At 38.9% G+C, this 22,487-nt stretch overlaps 1 protein-coding gene across 2 annotated transcripts in view; it reads right to left on the minus strand.

Moving 5' to 3' along the window:
- Positions 1 to 6,987: 6,987 nt before the first annotated feature.
- LOC148040383 (phox domain-containing protein) overlaps positions 6,988 to 22,487 on the minus strand; it is a 53,315-nt gene continuing 37,815 nt past the window's right edge. Inside the window, exons 12-17 of one of the 2 annotated variants that reach the window (XR_015694693.1) lie at positions 10,274 to 10,353; positions 10,030 to 10,165; positions 9,690 to 9,873; positions 8,997 to 9,079; positions 8,343 to 8,899; positions 6,988 to 7,373 (exon numbers count right to left, since the gene is read on the minus strand). Coding sequence is in view for 1 of the 2 variants with exons in the window: in XM_087699048.1 (XP_087555174.1) it covers positions 8,774 to 8,899; positions 8,997 to 9,079; positions 9,690 to 9,873; positions 10,030 to 10,165; positions 10,274 to 10,353 (609 nt within the window). In the remaining variant the exon portion in view is untranslated. Of the gene's footprint in view, positions 7,374 to 8,121; positions 8,900 to 8,996; positions 9,080 to 9,689; positions 9,874 to 10,029; positions 10,166 to 10,273; positions 10,354 to 22,487 lie in introns of those variants that run through there. The other variant, XM_087699048.1, reaches the window with a different exon arrangement.

Raw genomic sequence — 22,487 nt, forward strand, 5'->3', positions numbered from 1 at the left:
CTCAACTTTGGTGGTTGGGATATAATATAGGAATGATAGAAAATCTTATTCAAGAGTTCTTTGAGAGGGGCTATTAGACTCTTTCATTATGGAAGTATAATGTGGATGTAACCCACCATCATTTTGGAAATTTCATTCTATTCATAGACCATTGTTAAAAAAGCTTCAAGAAGATCACAACAATTCTCAGTGACTTTCATGCATATGGAAGATAGAGAGATGGATGTATTGATACATCCATAGAATAGAAAAGTATGCAATAATGGTCTTGCTATTGTAGCTTTCTGCACGCACATAGCTAATTCTTATTGCTAGTCCATTGTATTTCCTCCATGTTGCACCAATGGAGGAATAGTCTACTTTCACACACTCTGTTACATACTACTCTAGCATTCTTTCCTTACAGATTTGGAACCAAAACATGGATATCAAATGGACCAATGAACTTTGATGTCCTTTCCTTCATGCCACCCTTTATGCTTCATCCTCACCTTGATTTTCTCATCAAGGATCGCCATCTCTAGTGCTACACTACATGTTAGTCTACTCATTGAGTAACTAGGTTGGAGCTCCCCGCACATGGGCTATGCTCATGAGTGATCAACTTGGGAAGTCCCAAAGGACACCCTCCCATCTTAACTTGGCCTTGAGCCAAATGAATTTTTTGTGTGCAAATTAAATGTGAACATTACGGTAAAAGACTTTTGAGCTCATTTTGGGCCTTCTAGGTTGAAGAGAAAAAAAAAATCCTTCAATGAAAAAGGTTGTGTTGTGTAGGAAAAGATTTCCTTTTGTTGAAAATGTATTTTCTCTCTCTAGAATGCCTAAGAAGCTAAAATTTTCTAATGATCACCTTCTAGTTGTTTTGATGCTTGAACCACAAAGAAATATTTTGCCCACATTTTGAAATTTTACAGTTTGCTCTCTTGATATTTTACCCACATTTTTTAGAAATTTTCGTGATTTTGGCATCATAAATGTGTCCACCCCCAAAATGAGCTTTGAATATTGAAAAAGGATACCTAGAGAGTTTAAAACAACCCAAAAAGGGCATGTGAGCAATAGAAAGTGATTCAGTAGTTGGACTTTGAGTCACATATCCAAATCACTTTCTATCACACACATTACCTTCCTTTTTTTTCCACATCTCTTCATATTGCAAACATGGCCTTACAAGACTTTTTGGGTTGTAGAATTAAATAGTCTAAATTGCTTTCTACTACATACATAGTCTTTTGAACCATTTTTGGTCCTAGGTGTTCCAGTTTCAATAGTGCTTCAAAACTCATTTCAAGGGTTTTAACCTACTCCAAACACATTGCTAATCTCAAACATGCTAAAATTTGTGCCAAGTTGACATCTTGGAAAATTTATAGACTCGGCCATCCACAAAGACTTGGTCCAAAGCACTTTTATGTATCAAAGTAAGTCAATCTACCTCGTCTAAGAAAGGCATACTCATTGAATGCAACTCACCAGCCTTTGTTTAAATTTAATTCTCTTTTTTTAATATTTCTCCAACATTATATCGGCCCTCATTTTCTTGGTTTGCATCATAAGTTCCCAAAAAAATGTTCAGAATCATGTCATGTAAGTCTTGGACATATTGTATAAGGAGACATTAACAAATTTATTAGCATTGTAATTTGTGTAACCTAGGACTCAAATGTGATGCACCCTACTGTCAATAAGTAATATCTGACAATCCTAGACAATTGAAGTAAGAAAAAACTAAAAATGACCATAGGAGCAACAAGAAAGCACCCCAAAACACTATGGGATGTGCAAAATAATATCAACTAGAAGTCGGAATACTTAACATATTATGCCTTTATGTTATGCAAAGAAGCATCAAAAGCACAATAATTTCGTGAATGCTCCCAAAATGCACAAATCACTCTTTAACCCTCCTTTCCAAATAGACAAATATGACAAACAAAGGTGCCATAGAAACATCATTGCAGCACAAAAGTAGTAGAGACCATCACACCATAAAAGGAACCAAAAGACCATAAACACAAATAACTAGGAAGATATGTTTCTAGCCAATCACATAGCCTCCCAACAACTTTGTAGAAGCCTAAAATTTTTAATTTTATAAACATCATTTTCTAGCAACTTACATAGCTATAAGAAAGTCACAACTTGCTAGCAATGTATTAGCATTGGTCATACATCTATCAAATAATCTTAACAAGTTTCAAAAAGAAAACTTGACAATGAGTGATAATTATATAGTAGGGGTCAAAGCTATCTACAAACAGCATACTAGAAGCATCAAGGGATTTTAACTTGCTTAGCAATATTTTTGCATCCATACTACAAGCATCAAGGGAATTTAACTTGCAAACCTATGTTCTTGATTATCCAAAACCATTGGAATTCTCCATGTTTTTCCCTCAACAAATCAAAAATGTTGGTGACTATTTATATCAAGCTCACAATTTTGCTATTCCTAAAGGATTCATATTCTCATCATGTTGTTTTTTGTTCTATTTCATTATTATATGTTCATTACAAACTCCATATGTACATCTATCATGCAAAAGGTCTCAAATGCTTTTTACCTTCGTGTTGTGACTCGTCTAAAAACCACTACCACATCTGAAGAGGTAGCATAATGGGCCCTTTAGGTGCTTTTTTTCATTTTTCTCTCTTGAGGTGGAAAATTAAATAGGCTAAATAGGCTTTTTTGCTCTCTAAATTCTCTTTGCAAAATGATAAGCCAAAGTGAACTATTTATGAATTCAATCCCAAATTTTATGGGAATTTTGGAAATTAAAAAAGGTTTTGGGCCCTAATGACCATTAAAAATGTGTATTTAGGTAGGCTTAAAGCCAAGAATTACATAAAAAGATCAAGGGATAATGGCATATGAACCATTTGCAAAAGATGGATGCAATGATTGATTAAGTTGGCATAACAATGAAAAATAACCAAAAGATAAGGACCTATGGACCACTAGATCAAAGAGGGATGCAATAAACAATTAAGTTAGCTTGATAGTCATATGTTGTGGTCATTACAACTCAAAATCAAGTGATAGACATAGTCTTTGAAAAATGAGACCACTAAGATATGTGTAAACCTAATAGAGCTAATCTAAAGCCCATTCGGGTCAAAGCGGAGATAGCAATTTCCCTAAAATGAGAAATAGGAAAGTACTCTCTTAAAGAGTAGCCCTATTTTGATTCCTCCTTAGGTCTCCTTACTCATTGCAAGAGTCCCTAGGACTCTATAGGTAGCATAAAGCAATATACTTAAAGCTCAACATTGACATTCATATCACACAACCTACAAAACCGCCAACATGGATTTAAAAAATTACAACATATAAGGATGATATTGACAATACACACAACAAGATCGCTTATTAAGTTCAAAGGCGTTATGATTCTTAACACAACTTAATGTATCAAATCTTAGGCTAACATGAGAGAGGTGATTATCTTTTCCACTAAAAGTGAGGAACTAGAAAATCTTTGATTAACATGAAAATATTAAGAGCAATATAAATTCTTTTAACTTAGAATTTGTATAAATGGAAGAAACAAAGTTTAGGATGCACGGGATATGAGCGTATGGAACATGTTAGCACGCCTCATGTTTGTTTATTTACACACGCACACAAAGTGAGAGAGGAACCATTCAAATAGAGGGATGTAGGTAATAAAGTTGAGAGTGATGAGCTTCAAACAAGGCAATGCAAAAGAGAGAAACAAAATAACAAGTAGACCATATATATGACAAATGCAAAGGGATGTGATCTTAAAATGTCTTTAACATAATTTTTTAAAGTCAACAAATTTACCATAGAAGGAAACAACATGAAAGAGAACCAAACACACAAATGGACCTATGGGATTATAATCAATCATACCATTACAAATTCATGTTGATGAATTAAAAGAAGATGCCATTGCAAAAAGCTATATCCATAAATTAGTATCTAGATTTCAAGTATAACTCTCCTACTTTCCCTTGGGCTTCTTTCTTTGCATAGAGCCTAAACAATAATTAGATAATGATTAGTTAAAGAGTACTATTTCTTTGGAACACAAGTACACTTTATTCATAGGCTTCTACCTCTTTTTCTTTTTTTCATTACTTTCAAATACAAGTTTCTACCCTTAAGCTAATGGTTGACAAATAGAATGAGTAAATCAAGTGATTGCAAGTATTGTTAGAGCACGTTGTGACCAAGAACTAGACCTTTGTTTGGCACTCTTGTAGATTTTGTCTTTCTTTCAATAATCTATTCAAAGATCCCCTTAAAGGGGTGGAGAAGATTGTATCATAAGCTTCACTTATTTATTGTAAGACTAGGAATGAGATGCATGAACATATGGATGAAGAGCTTCATGCTATCTAGAAGGATATAAAAGCTACTAAACTTTAGCAAGAGTATTGTGCTAATGAACAAGTTGACTATCTGTTACAAAAGGTGATGCATACTTTCATAAGGCCATGCCTTAAAAGTAGCAGAAGCTAAGCCAAAGTTATTGTCAATAGTATCCAATCATCTCGAAAGTTGGAGCAAGGCCATAAAAGAAGTACAACAAGCTATGTTAATGATAGTGGTTTATTACCCTAATGTAGAAAGCCCAAGCAATCAAGCATATGTTAATATTACCAACCCACTTCAAAGTGCACAATCTATTTCATGCCTGTGTTTTTCATGCAAAGTGCAAATTATATTCCAGATGACAAACAAATTAGTGTACTTACAGATTGTGCATTATGTTTTTCATGTTGCTTATGTGCAAAGTTCAAACTATATTCTAGATAAACAAATTTTTAAGCTTGGATAGTATAACCTAGAACTTCACTAATGCTAATTCCCACCCCAAAAATAGGCCCCATAGAATAGTATATGAAGAAGATACATTGCATAATTTCAAGCACAAATTTGTTTAGTGAAGCTTTCAAAATAGCTAGCCACATGCTTGCATACTTCAAAAGACAAATGGTGGTATATGCCAACTTTGAATGTAAGCACAAAACCATGTTGCCTTGGTATTAATGTATCTTTTTGACACAACCAAGATCTTGACACCCTTATTACCATGTGTTTAGTCAAGACATATGTGATGACTTTCCGACAAGTTGGCCATCAAACACCATTCTACCTTGAAGGCAAGGGATCTAATGAAAATCATGTAATATAATGGCCATCACACTTGTTCACTCCTTGTCAATATATTTGGAGAATTAAATTGGTGAAGAGAAATGGGTCGAAGACAAGTAAAGGATAATTGATACTACATCAAATGCTTACATTACGAGCCATCGCCAAGGAGATCAAGGCACATGGTTGACGTGGTGCTAAGATCTATTGTCTCCCCGCTCAAAACTTTGCTACCTTGTACATTGATGAGGTGTCAAATTAAAGATACAAACTTAGAAGACAAAGTGCACCTGGTAGTGTTTGATACACACTTCTTTATGTATATACGGCAATATTCCTATGATACACACACCAAAGCTAACACCTTGATGTACTAAAGCAAGACCTCACTATCAACCTTGGGAAAACCAATACCTCCTTGCAATGTCATGGGAGCTACATGGCAAGATTTAAAAGTAAAAGAAAGCTAATGAAGCATCTCACATTATATGGTTACTTGGGATGTACTTTTACATCACAGATTCTCATTGTAAAATGGGCAATCGGAGACCACCTCATGAGGTATGACATCTATAATTGCTCACTTTTTGTAAAAAACAATCTCAAGTTCCGTATAGTACTTTAGCACATTGTGTATTACCCACCCACTCTTTTTGTTATGTACATAATACATTGACGAGGTGCCAAGTTACATGGACAATCTTGGAGGACCAAGTGCACATTGATAAGAAAATTCAATATCCATTTCATTATATACATTTGGCATTGTCCTCATATTGCCTACATAAAAGCAATTGCTATGGCACCTAGATGCAATTGCTATGAACAAATGTGTAAGGAAGGACCTTGCTATGAATCTTGGGAAAACCAAGTTGATGGCCTTCAATACCTTGTTAGAGTGGCTTTGAAACTACTAGGCACAATTTAAAGGAGATCCAATGAAGCACTCACATCATATGATCAATTGGGTTTTACTTCTACAAGGCACAATTCTCCATGCCAAAGCTTGCTAGGCAATATGATGTCATCCTAGGAGCGCATAAGACACCATGTGCATGTGCATTCCAATAACTACAAATGAACCTATGGCTATTTAAGACATTGGTCACTCAACATTGACATATGGTACACATACATGGGATTCACACTTACTCCATAGGTGGATGAGAGAAGACAACAACTAAGGAGGTACATTGAAGTTGATAAAGAATCAACAACAATGGGTTTCTGTGACCTAAAACAAGCCACCAAATAACTCACAAGTATATAAACAAAGCTAAAAACATCACCAATGGTGATTAAGGCCTCATTCTAGATAGGGTCTTTCAACATCCAAAGGGCATTCACACAATTGAGGTAGTTGATATTAGAACTTGTCATGCTAGATGCACGTGTCAACATATCTATTTCCCCCGATGGATTTACCCCTCCTCTCATCTCAACCGCACAAAGCTCAGGAAGGTGATTCATGTAAACATCGAGCTAGACACTAACATCATCAAGCTAGACAAGGAATACACTAGTCCAACCACTCTGCAGTACAGAGATTGCCTTCTGTAAACAGGGATCTTTCCACCTGACCAATACCATGGAGGTCTTGCCATCAGTTACCGTCCAAATAGCATGAGATGTACCCAGAGCTTTTAGGGTCTATGTAAATGGCTGCCCTTTTTACATTTCTGGTTCCTCAACCAATTATCACTTAGAATTGATGCCTTCTCTGTTGAAGTGTGACAATTTGTTATTTGTAAATAGCCCTGGAATGATCATATCACTATGCTCAAGAGTATAAAAATTTCACAACAAAACTGAAAACAGATCTTACAACGAGGAATGACAAGGACTCCATTGTGATCAGACATGCTGCGATGTAGGCACTGGAATCACGCAAGAGAAGAATGTCCCCTTCTGGTATTAAATTCGGAAATCTCAAATGTGGATTTGTTTAGTGATAAACACTAAATTATGGTGTCTGGAGTTTAATGTCGGTAGCTTTCCACCAAATCTACAAAGATGGCCTCCTCATCCCCATCAAAAGTTCATCCTTGAATGACAAATGCAATCTTCCATGTACAGCTGTATAGATCACAGCTTCCTCATCTCTGTCAAAATGTTCATCCCTGAATGACAGATCCATGTCATGTACAGCTGTGTATATCATGACAACCATCAATCCGGCTCTAGTTTGTCTTTACATGGGATGGAAGGACAGTTTTACCGATGTCCTTGAAAGGCAAAATATAACCTACGAGAATTCAAACAGTAGATACATCATGTTAATGTAGGATATCCTTATCATGTTACAGACAAAATAAAAAAGAAAGCCAATCAATGCAACGGGTGGCATGCATAACGTGTGGATGTTAAATAAAAACATCATGTGCAATGGGTGGTATCCATATGATGTTGGTCCATAATGAGCAGGTCATGTGTGAGATGGGGAAAATGATCTCAAACAAGAGATCAGAAAAGCAGAACAAACTTGAAATGTGTGTTTTCTGGCAGAGATGACTGATACCTCCCCAAGGCTGTCAAAGAGAAACACTGGCCACGAAGTTGGCCAATGATCAATGCATTCACAATCACAGATTTTATTGGTGCAGTGTTGCTCTCTCGCATAACAACCAACACTAGCCCCAAAAATGTCAATTTTAAGAAGGCTTGTTGACCAACAACCTCATCGCCCACTATCCACACACACAATTTACTGTCCAGTTAGACTCTAAAGGCACAACAGCTCCCTACCTAGACCACTGGATCTTCTCACATCTACTAGAGTCAGATGAGGCCCTACACACACAACTCTTTTGACCTTTAACCTCCCCCTCCTGCCCTAGATCCCTCCCTTTTCTATGTCCTTTACATTAGTAAGACATTATGCACTCTACTTGAAGTCTCACATACCTTAACAGCTTTCAAAGAACTTCAGAAGAAAAAAAGGCAATATTTCACTAGCCAACTAGCAAGGCTGAGGTGTTCCAAGAAATGGAAGGTAGAGTGTAGCATTGACGAATCAAATTCACAAGAAAAGGAGGCCCATCTTACAAGCACTACAAATTCTGCTACGTAAGTCTCTTTAAAACCCATTCAGCTTCAAAATAGTTGTTCCTTCGATTCTCTCTATGTAACCATTTACATTGCAACTCCAAACTTGGACATGGATACAAATCAAAGTTGCCTTGTGTTATTTCTGGGACAGCATAGATGTACAAACCTTGGACTGAGAGAGCTCAGTGACCTAATATACAGATATGCCTGCATGATTCTTTCAACTTTGACATGACGGTACTGCTGAGGACCACCAATGTTGGCTTCCATTGTGAGTAACAAGGCACATGTGCAAAGAAGTAAAGTACATTTTATAGACAGGCAACTTGAAGAACTGCTTGTGAAACAAAGAGGAGGCCATTCCAGTACTAGAGCTTCAACTTGAAATCATTCTTCACAAGGTGGTCCAAATGACCCCACCTTGGGGAATTGTTCAAAGAAAGGCAGTCATTGAATTGGTTGCAGTAAAATGCCCGCCATGCTGAAATCAACAAATAAGTATTGTTGTGGCTCACTACCCACATCATTGCGCTCCATATGAACAGTGTAAGTGTTATCTTGTTGCAGTTTTGGATCAGATGAAGCAGCCAGCATCAGTCAAATCACGACTTGGCCAGGTCCCTGTCGTCTTATATCAAGAATAAGTCGGGAAAGCTCAGGAAAAGTAGCAGTTAGGAGTGTTTCTAAAACACTGTACATTAGCTGTTTCAGGAAAACTGTTGACTGCAATGTAAAAGACAATTAATTAGAATACATTTCCTTTAGCATGCAACAGTCTTAAACATCCTGAAATAAAAAAATTAACGAAACTGCACATTACCTGAAGAAAATAATAAATGTCTTTTGCACACCTTGTATATTGTTTTTTGCCAACCAAACTAACTAGAGCTGCAGGTCCACCATCTACTTGCAAATGAGCAACAAATCACAGTCAAATATGATACAGATGCAAGGGCTAGAAAACCTAGTAACAAAAAACAGCATGCTCCTCAAGGCTCAAACCTTGTGTAGCTTAACTGGAACATATCTATTTTCATTATCATTTTGCAAGAGTCATGTGCCCTTACATCTTCCAGACAGGTGTAGGCTGGCCAATCAAAAAACGTATACTAGTTTTTCAATGCCAATTTGAAATTATGCATGGAATGCATACAGCTTGGAATCAATGCTAATTTAACATTATGCATGGCATGCGTACAGATATGGAACTGCGCCAACTTGAAATTATGCATGGCATACTAGTTTTTCTAGCTTTTTGAGATCCTTACAGGCTCGGAATCAATGACAATTTGAAATTATGCATGGCAGCATGCACACATGTCACAAATACAAGTGCATGAAGTACTCACACCTCCTTTTTGGACCTTTTTTCAAAGCACAAGCATTATAATCTTGGATCAATTTATTTCAGTACCCCTTATGTGCCCTTCATAAAATCCTTCGCAGGATTTGGAGCATTGGAAGGAAAAACAAATATTTCTGTTTTCTACAGGATTAATGTCAAAATCCTTACCGACCAGAACTTCATGCACTACTCGTGCACAACGTGAAGCTTCTAGTTGCGACTCAAACAGTGCAGATTGATCCAGGCCTTTTTGCAGTGACTGCTTGGCTGTTTTATTCAAAGAGGCTTCTGACAGGGGTACGTTATCTTCCTTTTTAGACTTGGTGATAAAGACACCTCCAGGCCAAAGAATCTGCATAAGAAGAATTCTAATATGACATAAAACCAAGCAATCAAGAAGCTTGTACATGACCACACAATAGAGTTGGCATTGCAGTTAAATAAGGCATGTAAGAACATGAAGTAGCTCCATAGAAATCCAGACAACAACAGAGTTTAGAACTTGTACCTCTTTGGCCCACCTGATGGCTGATGCCACAACATCTTCTTTCCTTAGCCACTGTACCTGAGTAACGAGCCAGTCATCCACAGCATCGCCCATTCCCAGCTGCAATATTTGCTTGGCCATCCAGAATACTTGCCGTCTGATAACAATGGTAAAAGCTTTTTGATTAGCAGGTATCAACTTTTGATAATGTAAAATTCCTGTCACATTGATTTCTTTTTATGATAAATCACTGACACCTACCAACCTTATCCAACCCCGGCGCTGCAATTGAAAGATGCCATCTACCAAGTTTAGAAGAGGCACGGTAAGCTTTGGAGGTGTCCACTGAAAAAGGAAGGAAATTTAAATTTTAACACATATTTTGTCTCCGATTTGTAATATAGAAACAGAAAGAACAGCATTTGAAACTAAGCCAACCTGAAACTTGCATACAATCAAACCAGATCTGGTCTCACAAAGTAGCAAAATATGTGGAGCATGCATGAAATAGTAAATAAGCACTTGCTCTCTTTTAAGGTGACAGATGTGAATCGTCAACACTTGCAACATAAGACCTGGAGTAAAACTTGTAGGGGATTAATAATGAAATGAGTTGAAACAGAACAAAAAGGCACTAATGATATAACAGAAGTTTCCAGCCTCATGGCCCTCAGGGTGTAACAGTAGGATGGAACAGTGGCCTATAATCAAGAAATCTAGGCATTTCACGTTGATCATGCATCAAATGGTCTATAAAAACTCTGGGGCTGGGAGGTATCTATGCTATGTGATAAACACCAAAATATTAACCTAATTGTCAATTTATTAAGCACTGAAGAGCCAAACATTTGTCACCTGAAGCCTGCCAGCCAGTGCACAATGCGCCCCCCCCCCCAAAACCCAGCCAGGGCCCCCCTGTGGCGCCACCACTCTCCCTGCCATCACACATGCTTCCTCACCTCATGCCTTATTCTCCAGCTCATCTCCATCCTCCCTCCACTGCCCTCATCGTTTCACTCTCTTAGACAGGCACTGCCTATTATGTCGCTTGCACCACCATTTCTGTCCATCTCCCCCTCCGCCAACCTCATCCTCTGCAGTGCCACCCTTCTTGCTGCTGTCCCAAATGGTGGATCACCACCACCTCGCTGCTCCCCCCTTGCAGCGGCCTTCAACCCTCCTGGTTTGCTGGCAGGATCCCAGCACAGGATTGCTCCTCACGCACAAGCAATGGAAGTATCTAGTCCAAGCACAACCTGAGGTTGCACCCAAGTTAACCCTGCCTGTGTATACTCATTGAAGAGCAGCTTCCCTCAGTTAGGGCAATGGAGGGTGCAAGGAGACATAGGTCTTCACACAAGATTGAACACCCTGCAAGGAGACAGAGGTCTTCACACAAGATTGAACACCCCCCCTCCTGTGCTCAACTTTGTGATTGGCCTCATTCCACATTGGGCATCAGACTCTCACAATTGACAAGGTCACTCTGATGGGACCTTATTATTATAGTTTTGGTCACCTTGACAAAGGCTGTGTTGAGAAACCTAGTCATTCAGTATGTTTTCCCCCCTCCATTCCTATTTTTGGTGTCCACTTACAACCCCAAAAAGGCTTTCTCGGCACCATAGTTATCAAGTACGAAAGGTACGGTACGATAAAATACGGTACTAAATGGTACCTTAAGATTTTACAAGGTACACTACGATATTAGTACGAAAAAAAAGCTTGATTATTTTGGACTAAAGATAATAAAATAAATATTTCAAGTCAAAATAGCAATGCTATTAGAGTAAATAAGATGAATACTTGAGGGTAAAATGCCAAAACCTCATGCTGCATGTGCAACGTGCACTACTGCTACCTACAACTGACAACTACATAGATGGGAGTGGATACATCATACATGAATGATCATATAAATAAGAGAAGTGTGGGCTTGAGAGAGAGAAGGTTGAGAGAAATTGTTTGAATCTCAAATAACCTAATGTCATGGGGGAATCATATTAATATAAGGAGCATTTAGCTCATCCCAAAGTGCAATTCGAATGGGAAAAGATGTATTCGTTAAGTCGGTATCTTATGATACTAATATGTAAGGTACGGTACCTTAAGTATGGTATAGTATGAAACCTTTCGTACGTGATACTAGTGCAACTTTAGTTGAGAGAGGAAGAGGCGAGAGAGAGAGAGAGGCGAAGAATAAGAGGGTGTGAGAAGCTTGGGAGAGAGAGAAGCTTGAGGGAGAAAAATAAGAAGAAAGAAAAAAACATGAGAGAAAAAAAGAAAGTTGTAGGCTTGAAGGACAGTGGCCAAAAAGTGCCTATTTTTTCGTACTAATACATACTATACCGTACCGTACGGATCAGTTCGTACTACGTACAAAGACAACCCTACTCGGCACGTCCTGAGAGTAAAGGCGCCACCCAAGAGACTTCAAAGAGTGCCACTTGGGATCGCCTGTGCCTATAAATACAGCACTGACTTCACCCATTCATCATCCCACACATTCATTCCTTCTAACACTTGTCACTCTTTGATATATTCTTCTCTCTTTTCTCCATCCTCTCCATTGCCATTCACCCCCACTGGAGAACATTACAATTTGAATTTATAGGTAGCTGAATCCTATTTATAGGACTCAAAGCTGAGCCACCAAGCCATGGTTTAGGGCAATTGAATCCTATTTATAGGACTCAAGGCCCTATCGTGCACATCCATTGTGTGATCACCACTCTTGGACTCTTGGCTTGTTGACCAATGCATGCATACACCAAGATGGTGTGGGCTAGTGGTATGGGATGCCGACCCTTGGGATGTAGTCGTGACCTAGAGTGTTGCTAGCTCCCAAGCTTAGGGGGGAGCCTTTGGCTCTATGGCTAGGAGATACGCCTTTATCTCATCAAGGGTGGTATGGGTGTGAAGATATGCTAGGGTTTGCATCAAGGAAACACAACATGTAAGACCAAGACTAAAACACAAAGACTCAGACAAAGACGAGCAAAACTCAAACCCTAAATGCAAAACACAAAAACTTAAGGCTCAGACACAGAGACAAACACAGAGACAAGAAACTCAAAAGCGAATGAATGTTATAAATGAATGTACGATGTACAAAATGCCGAAGGGCAAAGCCATGCAGTGTCAAAGAGTGACGTCCATTGGAGACAGATCCCAAGTGCAATAACCACCAGTCGAAGTGTGAGTACAGGAAACACCAAACACTAATCACCAGAGTGTCAAGGAATTGAGAGGACAATAGGAGAGGTGTTTGCTAATGTAGACGCCCTCCTAGACAACAAAAACGCGAGTACTGCAGCAATGGACTAATAGGAGAGATGGCAACAACCTGTCGCCTAGCACCGAATGCTGAAAACACTGACTAATCAAGTGCTATAATGATGTAGCAGATGGAGACCTCCAAACAGCAAGGTAATGGCTGAGAACAAGCCATCTAGGGTTGGATAATGATGGGCTATAATAGTCGATGATGGCTGGACAGCAAATGGTAGGTGGCTAATGGCTAAAATCTTCACGATAGAGTAAGAAACTTGCACAAAAGGATAAGGTTGAATGGTAGGTAGCTTGTCTATTTATAGATGTTGAAGGGTGCCCCAAAAAATTAGGGTTTTGGAAGACCACTGAAACTCTCTTAAACCACATACCAAATTTGTGTTTTTCATTAATTAAGTGTGTTTTGGGACTGTTTAAATATGCTAATCAGATGTAAAGAGTGTTTTAACTCAACACCCCCTCTTAGGCCCAAAACTGAGCCTAAAAAGAAAGGCTTGTAATGTTTACCCCAAAGCAGCCAGGGCATCAAACAAGGGGTGCACGTCAACTGCCTAGTGGCCTACCAAGACTACAGAGGCAATGCCAAATGGTTATTTTACCAAGGGAATCCAAGTAGTCACCCCAAAGAGAATAAGGCATTGGACAAAGGGTGCTTGTAGGTTATCCACTGGCCTATCAAGGGGTGCGCGTCAGCTACCTAATGGCCTACCAAGACTACAAAGGCAATGGTTATCTTACCAAGGGAGTCCAAGTAGTCACCCCAAAGAGGATAAGGCATTGGACAAAGGGCGCTTGTAGGTTACCCACTGGCCTACCAAGCCCTACAAAGACAGATCTTTTTTTTAGTCGAAAGTGAATTTAAGGGGTGGTGCCCAATTAAGTAACAATGACCCAAACGATGGAAGTAGGGATGGACATCCAACACATCACAAAACGGGAAAGGTGAATTTTAGGGATGGTGGCCAATAAAGTAACAATGACCCAAAAGATAGGAGTAGCAATGATACATCCAACACATCACAAAACAGTACAAGCTTACCCAACCACTCGAGGATGTCAATGACAACGGAAAGACGATAAAGTATCATGTGAAGAAGAATGTTGGTCTAATCCGTTGGTGGATACAACTTAGGATCCGTCCAATGGGGCTCTACACAAGGGGAAGCATAGTATGTTACATGTTGAAGAATACTTGTGCAATAGGTATCGCTTGAACAATGTCTCTCATGGAAAAATTGTTCACTTGCCCAAATGAAACCATGAAAGAAACGGCGTGCATCTCTTATCTCCAACTCAAAAAGGACTGGTGCAAGCCTGCATGTTAGCCCTACACTGAAATACAAAACCTTGAAAAAGAGATCAAATTCTGCAAGCACAAATGTAAATAGTGTGATGCTCCAAAAAACAAAACTGAAAATAAAAGAAAGCAAAGCTAAGTGCAATACAATGAATATGCAAGTATGCAACAAAAGTCTAAAAAGAGTAAGGCTAAGTGTATGGCCACCATCGCATATGACATGGTGGGAAAGTGGTCTTAGAAGGTGCACTAGATGTCCTAGGAATGGATGCGTAAAGTGCAATAGGTGAATTGCTAGAAAACCAATCAGTCAATCCTTCAAGAGTAGTAAAGGAGATAGGCTATTGAGACTATCTATATGTCATATGTCTAGTAGCCATTGGGGCAAATGGAATAGACGATGTAGCAATGAGAGGCGTAGCCCCACTGGACTGGCCAACTAGAGTCGAGGCAATCACAACAGTTTGTTGTGGTTTTCTAGGAGAAAGACCTTGGGCCTTGGTACAACACTCCTTGTCCACATGGCCTACCAACCTCTGATATTGTGTACAAAACCTATTTTTCTCAGGAATTTATTGCCAAAGGGGTCGTGTTTCTTTGGTTCCATCGAAGAAAGTGGTGTCACCCTTGTTTTGGCTTGCCTTTACATCTTACGAGTTATTGCCATTGTTGATTTTTCCTCCTGAAGAAGAGACCGCCAACCCTTGCCTCTCTGAATGGATGTGTGTGGAGAACTTCTTGTGGACTTAATCGTGCAGCCTCATGTAATGCAAGAACTGACACTCAAACTCGTAGAAGGTCGGCAATCTAGATAGCGAGATAATGTACTAGATTGAAGTATTTATCAGGCAACTTATTCCTGTGTGGCATGGTAATCACTTTCTTTAGTTTTTGTATTGGAGAAGCCAACAGCTACTCCTGAAACTGGCCAGTGAGGCTCTTGTCTCAGCAAAAGTGCAAAAAAAACACAGAACTATACCTTCGATGGAATCAGCCCATCATACAGAGCATTTCCTCTACGAATAGAGAGAGAGTTGACCAAAGGGAGCAAGCTCTACCTCCGTACATGAGTCAAAGACAAAGAAGTACTCTCCATAGCTGATTAACTTGCAACAGTCTATCCTCAGCTCCTCAAAACTTCATTCTCACACCTACTCCTCATGTCTATTGTATTTTTTTAAAATGCTCTATCTCTATCTTTTGGGAATTTGTCACATGGCATACATGTAACAATTTTCCCGTTTAAACCTTCCGATCTAAAATTCTCCATGATTGGTGTAAAATTTGACCTAGGCACAGTAGAGAATTAATCCTCGTGCAAAAATGAAGATAATGATGCGAACAGATTCTAGGGTCCAAAAATAGTAACTCCCTAAATTTTAGGGATTGTGATCCTTGCATTCCTCAAGTTGTTCTAAGAAACTTTTATGATTGCAACCACATCAAAAAGTGTAATGTGACTCAATTACAATGACTTTTATTCCGTGAGCATTCTCACATGTGTATCTTCTGTCTTGGCCAGGCTCATTGTCTTGCACCATCTCTAGTGGCTAAGCACATAGTCCCAAACCACTGGCATTCTTTTCTTCAGTGCCCATTCAATATGGAACTGGTCCCATGGCTCAAACAAACCATTAGTCCAATTTGAGTCAATGGCTACCTCTTTTGGCCATGCAAAGATCCCGGCTTAATCCAAGAGAACTCTAGAGGTAAAAAGCAACAGCAACTAAAAAAAAAGAAAAATAAAATATTTATACAAGTAAATAAGGAAAGCAACTACAAAAATTATCACCACCAGGTGACAGCAACTTCAGAATTTCTTCGTGAAAAACTGAAGAAAATATGTCATTTACTACTGCTTCCATGTCTCAACAGCTTGTAGATGCAAAGAACTGAAGAAAATCAATCATTTACTACTATTGCCCTGTCTCAACAACTTGTAGATGTTGTCACCTACTATTGATTGGTCTTCTCCTATCCCTAGCTGCCTCAAGAGATTCTCCAATGGTTGCAAATTAAACCAGCAACATCCCCTCTCTCTCTCTTGCAGCCTCAATACACTAAAAATGCCTCTCTCCAACCTCTAAAGACGTTTTTTAGTCTTGAATGGGCATTTTTAACAGGTGGCAACATTTTCAAATGGTTTTTTCAGCTTTATCCATAATTAAATATTAATTTTTAGTCTTTAAGTACGTAAAAATTAATCTAACAATTATTTTAGTGTCCTGAAAAATAATATAACTGGCCAATAATTAGATTGGCTAGGCAACTTTCATTCCCGAGTGTCTCTGCATCATCTCTGACCATCAGATTGGCATTAGGTACCATTAAGCGCCACTTCTCTAGTGTCACCAACTGATACTTATGAAAATTAATCCACAAGTTAAGTGAGGTTTCAAAAATACATGTCCTTGTGACAGTCCTCCTCTTAAAATCCTTGCAATCGTCCTCGACTGCACTACCAGATGCATCAAAAGCAAAATAATAGATTGGAATTTCCACTACACATTATTATTAACACAACATTGTGCACTGTTGCTCAACCATTCCATATGCCCAATACATGCTGAAAATTGCCAACTAATCATAACATAACATAAGACTCACAAAGAATCTTAAAAACATTACTTGATTATCATGTGACATGTCTATTTCTCATAAGCTCAACTCATCTGGCAAAACCAAACCATAGCATAGCGTAACCAAGCATAAACCATAGCTAAAACATCAATGGCATCATAGCATATGTTGTTGTCCATGAAACCTAATGTAAACCATTGAAAACTAAGCATATTCTAATCATTTGCTAACCTGAGAACTGATCACAAACTGCTGCAAATGTGACCCCAAACTAATCACAAACTCATTGCAAAAATTGACCAGTAATCAATGCAAAAACTAATGCAAAACTAATACCAAAAGTGACCATAAATGATTCTCCAGCTAATCAAAAACTAGGCTGAAATTGATCAAAAATTTTGTCCCAAAATTGAGGCAAAATTCATGCCAAATTAATCATAAGTTGATACAAAAGTATAGTTCCAATGCCCACGTGAAACTCATACTCATCTGCATACATCTCACAATGACTAGTACACTAAGTAGTGACCTCATGGCAAACATATTGACAGCGCAATACCTTGGATGCATGTTGAATACATCCGAGATCCAGTATATATGAGAGCTGTCCATAACTGGAAGAGTGGAAGTGCTACCTTCCCCTTGTTCATTATGCAATACTCCAGACCCTTACTCTGTTGAACCTGACGAAGCCCGAACTAAAGTAGGTTCTTAACTGAAAGACATCTAGGTAAAGCCACAACAACTGAGGATGGTCTACCAAGTTATCCTTTTCCATCCATTATCTATCTGCAGATGAAAGGATGATGAGAATTTCAATGTGGTACCCATATTCTCAAACAACCCCTTCAAAAATAAATTGATTATCTGAGGGTCTCGATCACTAATAATCGACTTTGGCATACCATGATACTTAAAGATGTGCTGTAAAAACAATCATGCCATATGATTAGCCTTCATTTTCTCTCACCGGAATGAAATGGGCTTGTTTGCTAAACCTATAAATAATAGTTCATATCTCATCATTCCCTATAGGTTTCTTACGAAGCCCAAAAATAAAGTCCATTGCAATGCTCTGCCAAGGCCTATCTGGAATAGACAAGGGCTGCAACAAACCTAGCATCTTTTGTCTATCATGCTCTACCTTCTAGCATACGATGCATATCTTAACAAACTATTCTACATCATGACTCAAAGCTGGCCAATAAAAAAATGCTCCACTGCCTTCATCGTGGCACCAATACCTTTGTGTCCCGCATATATAAGAGCATGACTTCCAGGGATAACTCTAGGCCTTAACTGCTTTGTGGCACACAATTGTCCATGCATCATCACAAATTCATCTCTTAGCACAAAGTGTTTGTGCCTTTGGCCATTGCAAAGTTGATCATAAATATTAGTAAAGTCTAAATCAACAATATATTGTTGTTTCATGACATTCAACTCAGTGTGATAAACCATACTCACGCCTAAAATTTGTGGCTTACGTGGCTGCATCCGCCACAACATTCTTTAGCATCCAGCTTATTCCAAGCTATCATGATGTCCACCTCAAAGGTACTTGTCAACCAATTCGATGCAAACATTTGCTTGAATTGTACCCACATTGATGGTGCTCTACCTTGCATCAAAAGAGTAAACCACCACTGTCATGCATTCCCTTTCAAGAAAGTGGTTGTCTTTCAAATCTTCGAGGACTTTGTGAAGTTTGCCTCTAAATAGACTGCATCAAACTGTTGAATGAAAGTCAAAGCTTTCAGCCTATCTTTAGCATCCAGCTTATTCCAAGCTATCATGATGTCCACTTGAAAGATACTTGTCAACCAATTCCATGCAAACATTTACTTGAATTGTACCCACGTTGACGATGCTCTCCCTTGCATCAAAACAGTGGACCACCACTGTAATGCATTTCCTTTCAAGAAAGTGGCTGCCTTTCAAAACTTTGAGAACTCCATGAAGTTCCCCCCTGAATAGGCTGCATCAAACTGCTGAATGAAAATCAATCTTGTACACCACTGAAGGGCTCAAACTTCCCTGCTTTTCCATCCTCATTTTAGTCTTTTGCTGCCCTTTGGGTGTCAAGTTGTCATACATTAGCTGCTGCAAAAAGGGTGCATTTGCTGAATTTACATCAAAACCAACGTCAAATGGAGCATTTGCATGACCAACATCCATTCCTTGAGGCCCATAAGCATTCGTGGGTGCAGATACAGTACCAAACGTGCTACTTTGTACCCCAGGCATCAAGCCAACACTGCCATACATAGGGTTTTGCATATTTCTAGTCATACCCGAATACACTGGGCCTTGCACACCATGCATTGGTTGCTGCATACCATAGGGATTTGTGTCATACATTCCCGTATGTGGTTTTTGTCCAACCATAGCATGAAAAATTTATCTTCCACCAAAATATCATGGCTGCCCCATCATAGCATGCATGCCCAACTGTCCAAAATCCATTGGCTTGGCACTTCCACGATGGCCTTGCATTTGCATTCCTTGCCCTGTAGGTACCAACTATTTTACTTCATCAGCATCTTTGGAAGCTTCAAATGAAGGGTTTGGCATTATCTTCAGTGCATCATATTGTCCTGAAGGTGTAAAAGACATCGTCTTCTTCTTCTTGCCGTCATTGTCCTTTGGAGCGTTCAAAAATCAAATAAATTGAGGATTCTTTGCCGATTATTCAACAAAGAGATTTGCTGCTATCCTCATCCGATTCTTGAATTGGTCATCAAATTTCTCTTCACTTTGTTGGTCATCAGCCTCCTTATGCCCTGAAGGCTGTGCATCTTGTCCAACAGCAACATTTTCAGCTTGTTGTATATGGTCTGAGCCTTGTTCAAGGTCATGCATTGAATTTTCTTCATTCCTTTCAATATTTATTTAAATTTAAATTAATTGAAGAAGAAGTTGACGTACAATGGGATTCTCCCAATCCCTTTCAATATTCTAACTCCCCTTGCTACCCAAAATTGACCAACAAGTCTTCAATCTGATTTGCTCCTTGATTCAAGCAGTCAATTGGCCTTCACCCACTTTGATGGAGATGGAAAATGCCCCAAATTCATTGATTTATTGGTCTCTCCACCTAAATTTGACTAAAAGCATCTTCAGTCCTGTTGAATCCAAGTCTTAGAGCTTCCAATTTCTGGCACGCTTCCCAAGGTTGCTGCTAAACCCTGATTTCTGCAAGGCAGATTAGGGTTTACAGCAAAGAAATCTGAAATTTCTCAACCTCTAGTAATCTCAATGTTGTAATCTTTAGAGCAAGGCTGTACAAAGGTCGGAAGATATAAGAGAATGCTTAGGAGAGAGAAAATTCAGTCTTTATTCGCAAAGAACTAAAAAAAATCTATCATTTACTGCTACTGCCTTGTCTCAACAGCCTGTAGATGCAAAGAAGTGAAGAAAATCAGTCATTTACTGATGTTGCCCTATCTCAACAACCTAAAGATGTTGTCACCTGCTGTTGATTAGTCTTCTTCTGCACCTGGCAATCTCAGAAGGTCCTCCAATGGTTGCAAAATCAAACCAGCAGTATCCCCTCCCTCTCTCTTGCACGCTAAATATACTAAAAATGCCTCTCTCCAGCCTCTACAGATGTTTTTCAATCTTGCATAGGCATTTTTTAGAAGTAGCAATCTTCCCAAATGGTTTTTCCAACATTATTCATAATTAAATATTATTTTCAGTCTCTAAATACTGAAAATTAACCTAATAATTATTTCGATGCCTTGAAAAATAATATGACTGGCTAATATTTAATTTGGCTAGGCAGCTTCCATTCCTGAGTGTCTCAGCGTCATCTTTGACCATCAAATTGGTGTTAGGTACCATTAAACGCCACTTCTCTAATGTCACCAAATGACACTTATGACCAAATGAATTACCTAGGCCAACAACTAGCACCAACTACCACCAAGTACCTCTGCGGCACAACTTATAGCAACTTTTCCCTTTGACATCCCGTGATTTCCTCGAGTCCCAAGCTCGTAAATTTACTCTAATCCTAGTTACATCTCACATGTGCAACATTTACTTAACCATGTGGCTAAAACTTAATACACATGTTACATGAGATTTCAAAAATACATGTCCTCATGACATATGCTATGCTAAGAAAGAAACATTTGGATTTGCAATAGAGACAACAAAGCGTGTACACCAATGACCAAACACAAGCAATGAATATCTCTCTAGGACCGGAGCAACAAACTAAGGAGAGCCTAGGAGTTGCTAACACCAAAGTGGCTCAAGGTGATAGAACTATCCCGAAGCTCTAGTGCGCAAACAGACAGCAGCACTTAGAAAGGAGAAGATAACAAGATAACTAAGTTGTCTCCATAAAACACATTTCACGAAGTACGAAATGTGAAACACATTTCGATGATGAAACATTCCAATATGCAACATTTCGCCTCTGTTTCACTCCAAGGTAAAAAGGGTTGCTATTAAAAACCTACTGGATATATGAATTATAAATGTGTTTTTCTATTGTCTCATGTTACATTTTAAATATATTTTTAAAAACCTACTAAGTATATGTATTTTAAATGTGTTATTTTGTTAATTCATGTTACACTTCACTTAGGACCTACCTAAGAGTGTGATGTTGCATGCTAAAATGCAACATTTCGAGAGTGAAACATTTCTCAATTACATTGGTTGTCCCAGCTGATGAAGGATGAAAAGAATAAAGTGTCATCCTCCGATAACATGATGTCAGTGGAGACTCTAGCCAACAAAAGGGATGACATGGACAGCAATGGAGGAAGCAGAATGCAGTCCCCTAGGTAGTAAAAACGCAAGATCAAATTCTACGAAGCAGCTCCATGAATCAGTAAATATGATGATGAAAACATTGATGTCAGCAATATGCATCTATACGCAGCAAAAAACAGGTAACAGACCTGAAAGCACAAACTGCAATAGTTTCAGGCAATGATGGCATAGCTGACAGCAGGGCAGCAAGCTGAGCAAGCTCATAATGGCTCCTCCAAGATAGGGTAGCAGTCCAACTGGCTCACCGCAACCTCAACAGCGGCAGGGTGGCAGTTGGGCAGCACAGTGGCACCTCCAGATGTGGGCAGCAGCTCTTCCTAGGGGCATCGAGAGCAAGAGTGTGAGAAAGTGACTGATGAGAAGAGGGCAGCAGGAAGAGTGAGAGAGGAGTGATCCAAAATGAGCAAGATGGATGCCCACATCTCAAGCTGTACAAGAGATTTTTGGGCATTTGTCCTACTAAATTAAAAAATGCCTTTTTCACAAAATAAAACTTTTTGGCACCATTTCTGTAGAGTAA

The sequence above is a fragment of the Lygodium microphyllum genome, chromosome 2, assembly GCF_053477565.2.
Source record: "Lygodium microphyllum isolate KBCC chromosome 2, Lygodium_microphyllum_v1.1.10, whole genome shotgun sequence".
In the NCBI taxonomy this organism is placed as follows: domain Eukaryota; kingdom Viridiplantae; phylum Streptophyta; class Polypodiopsida; order Schizaeales; family Lygodiaceae; genus Lygodium; species Lygodium microphyllum.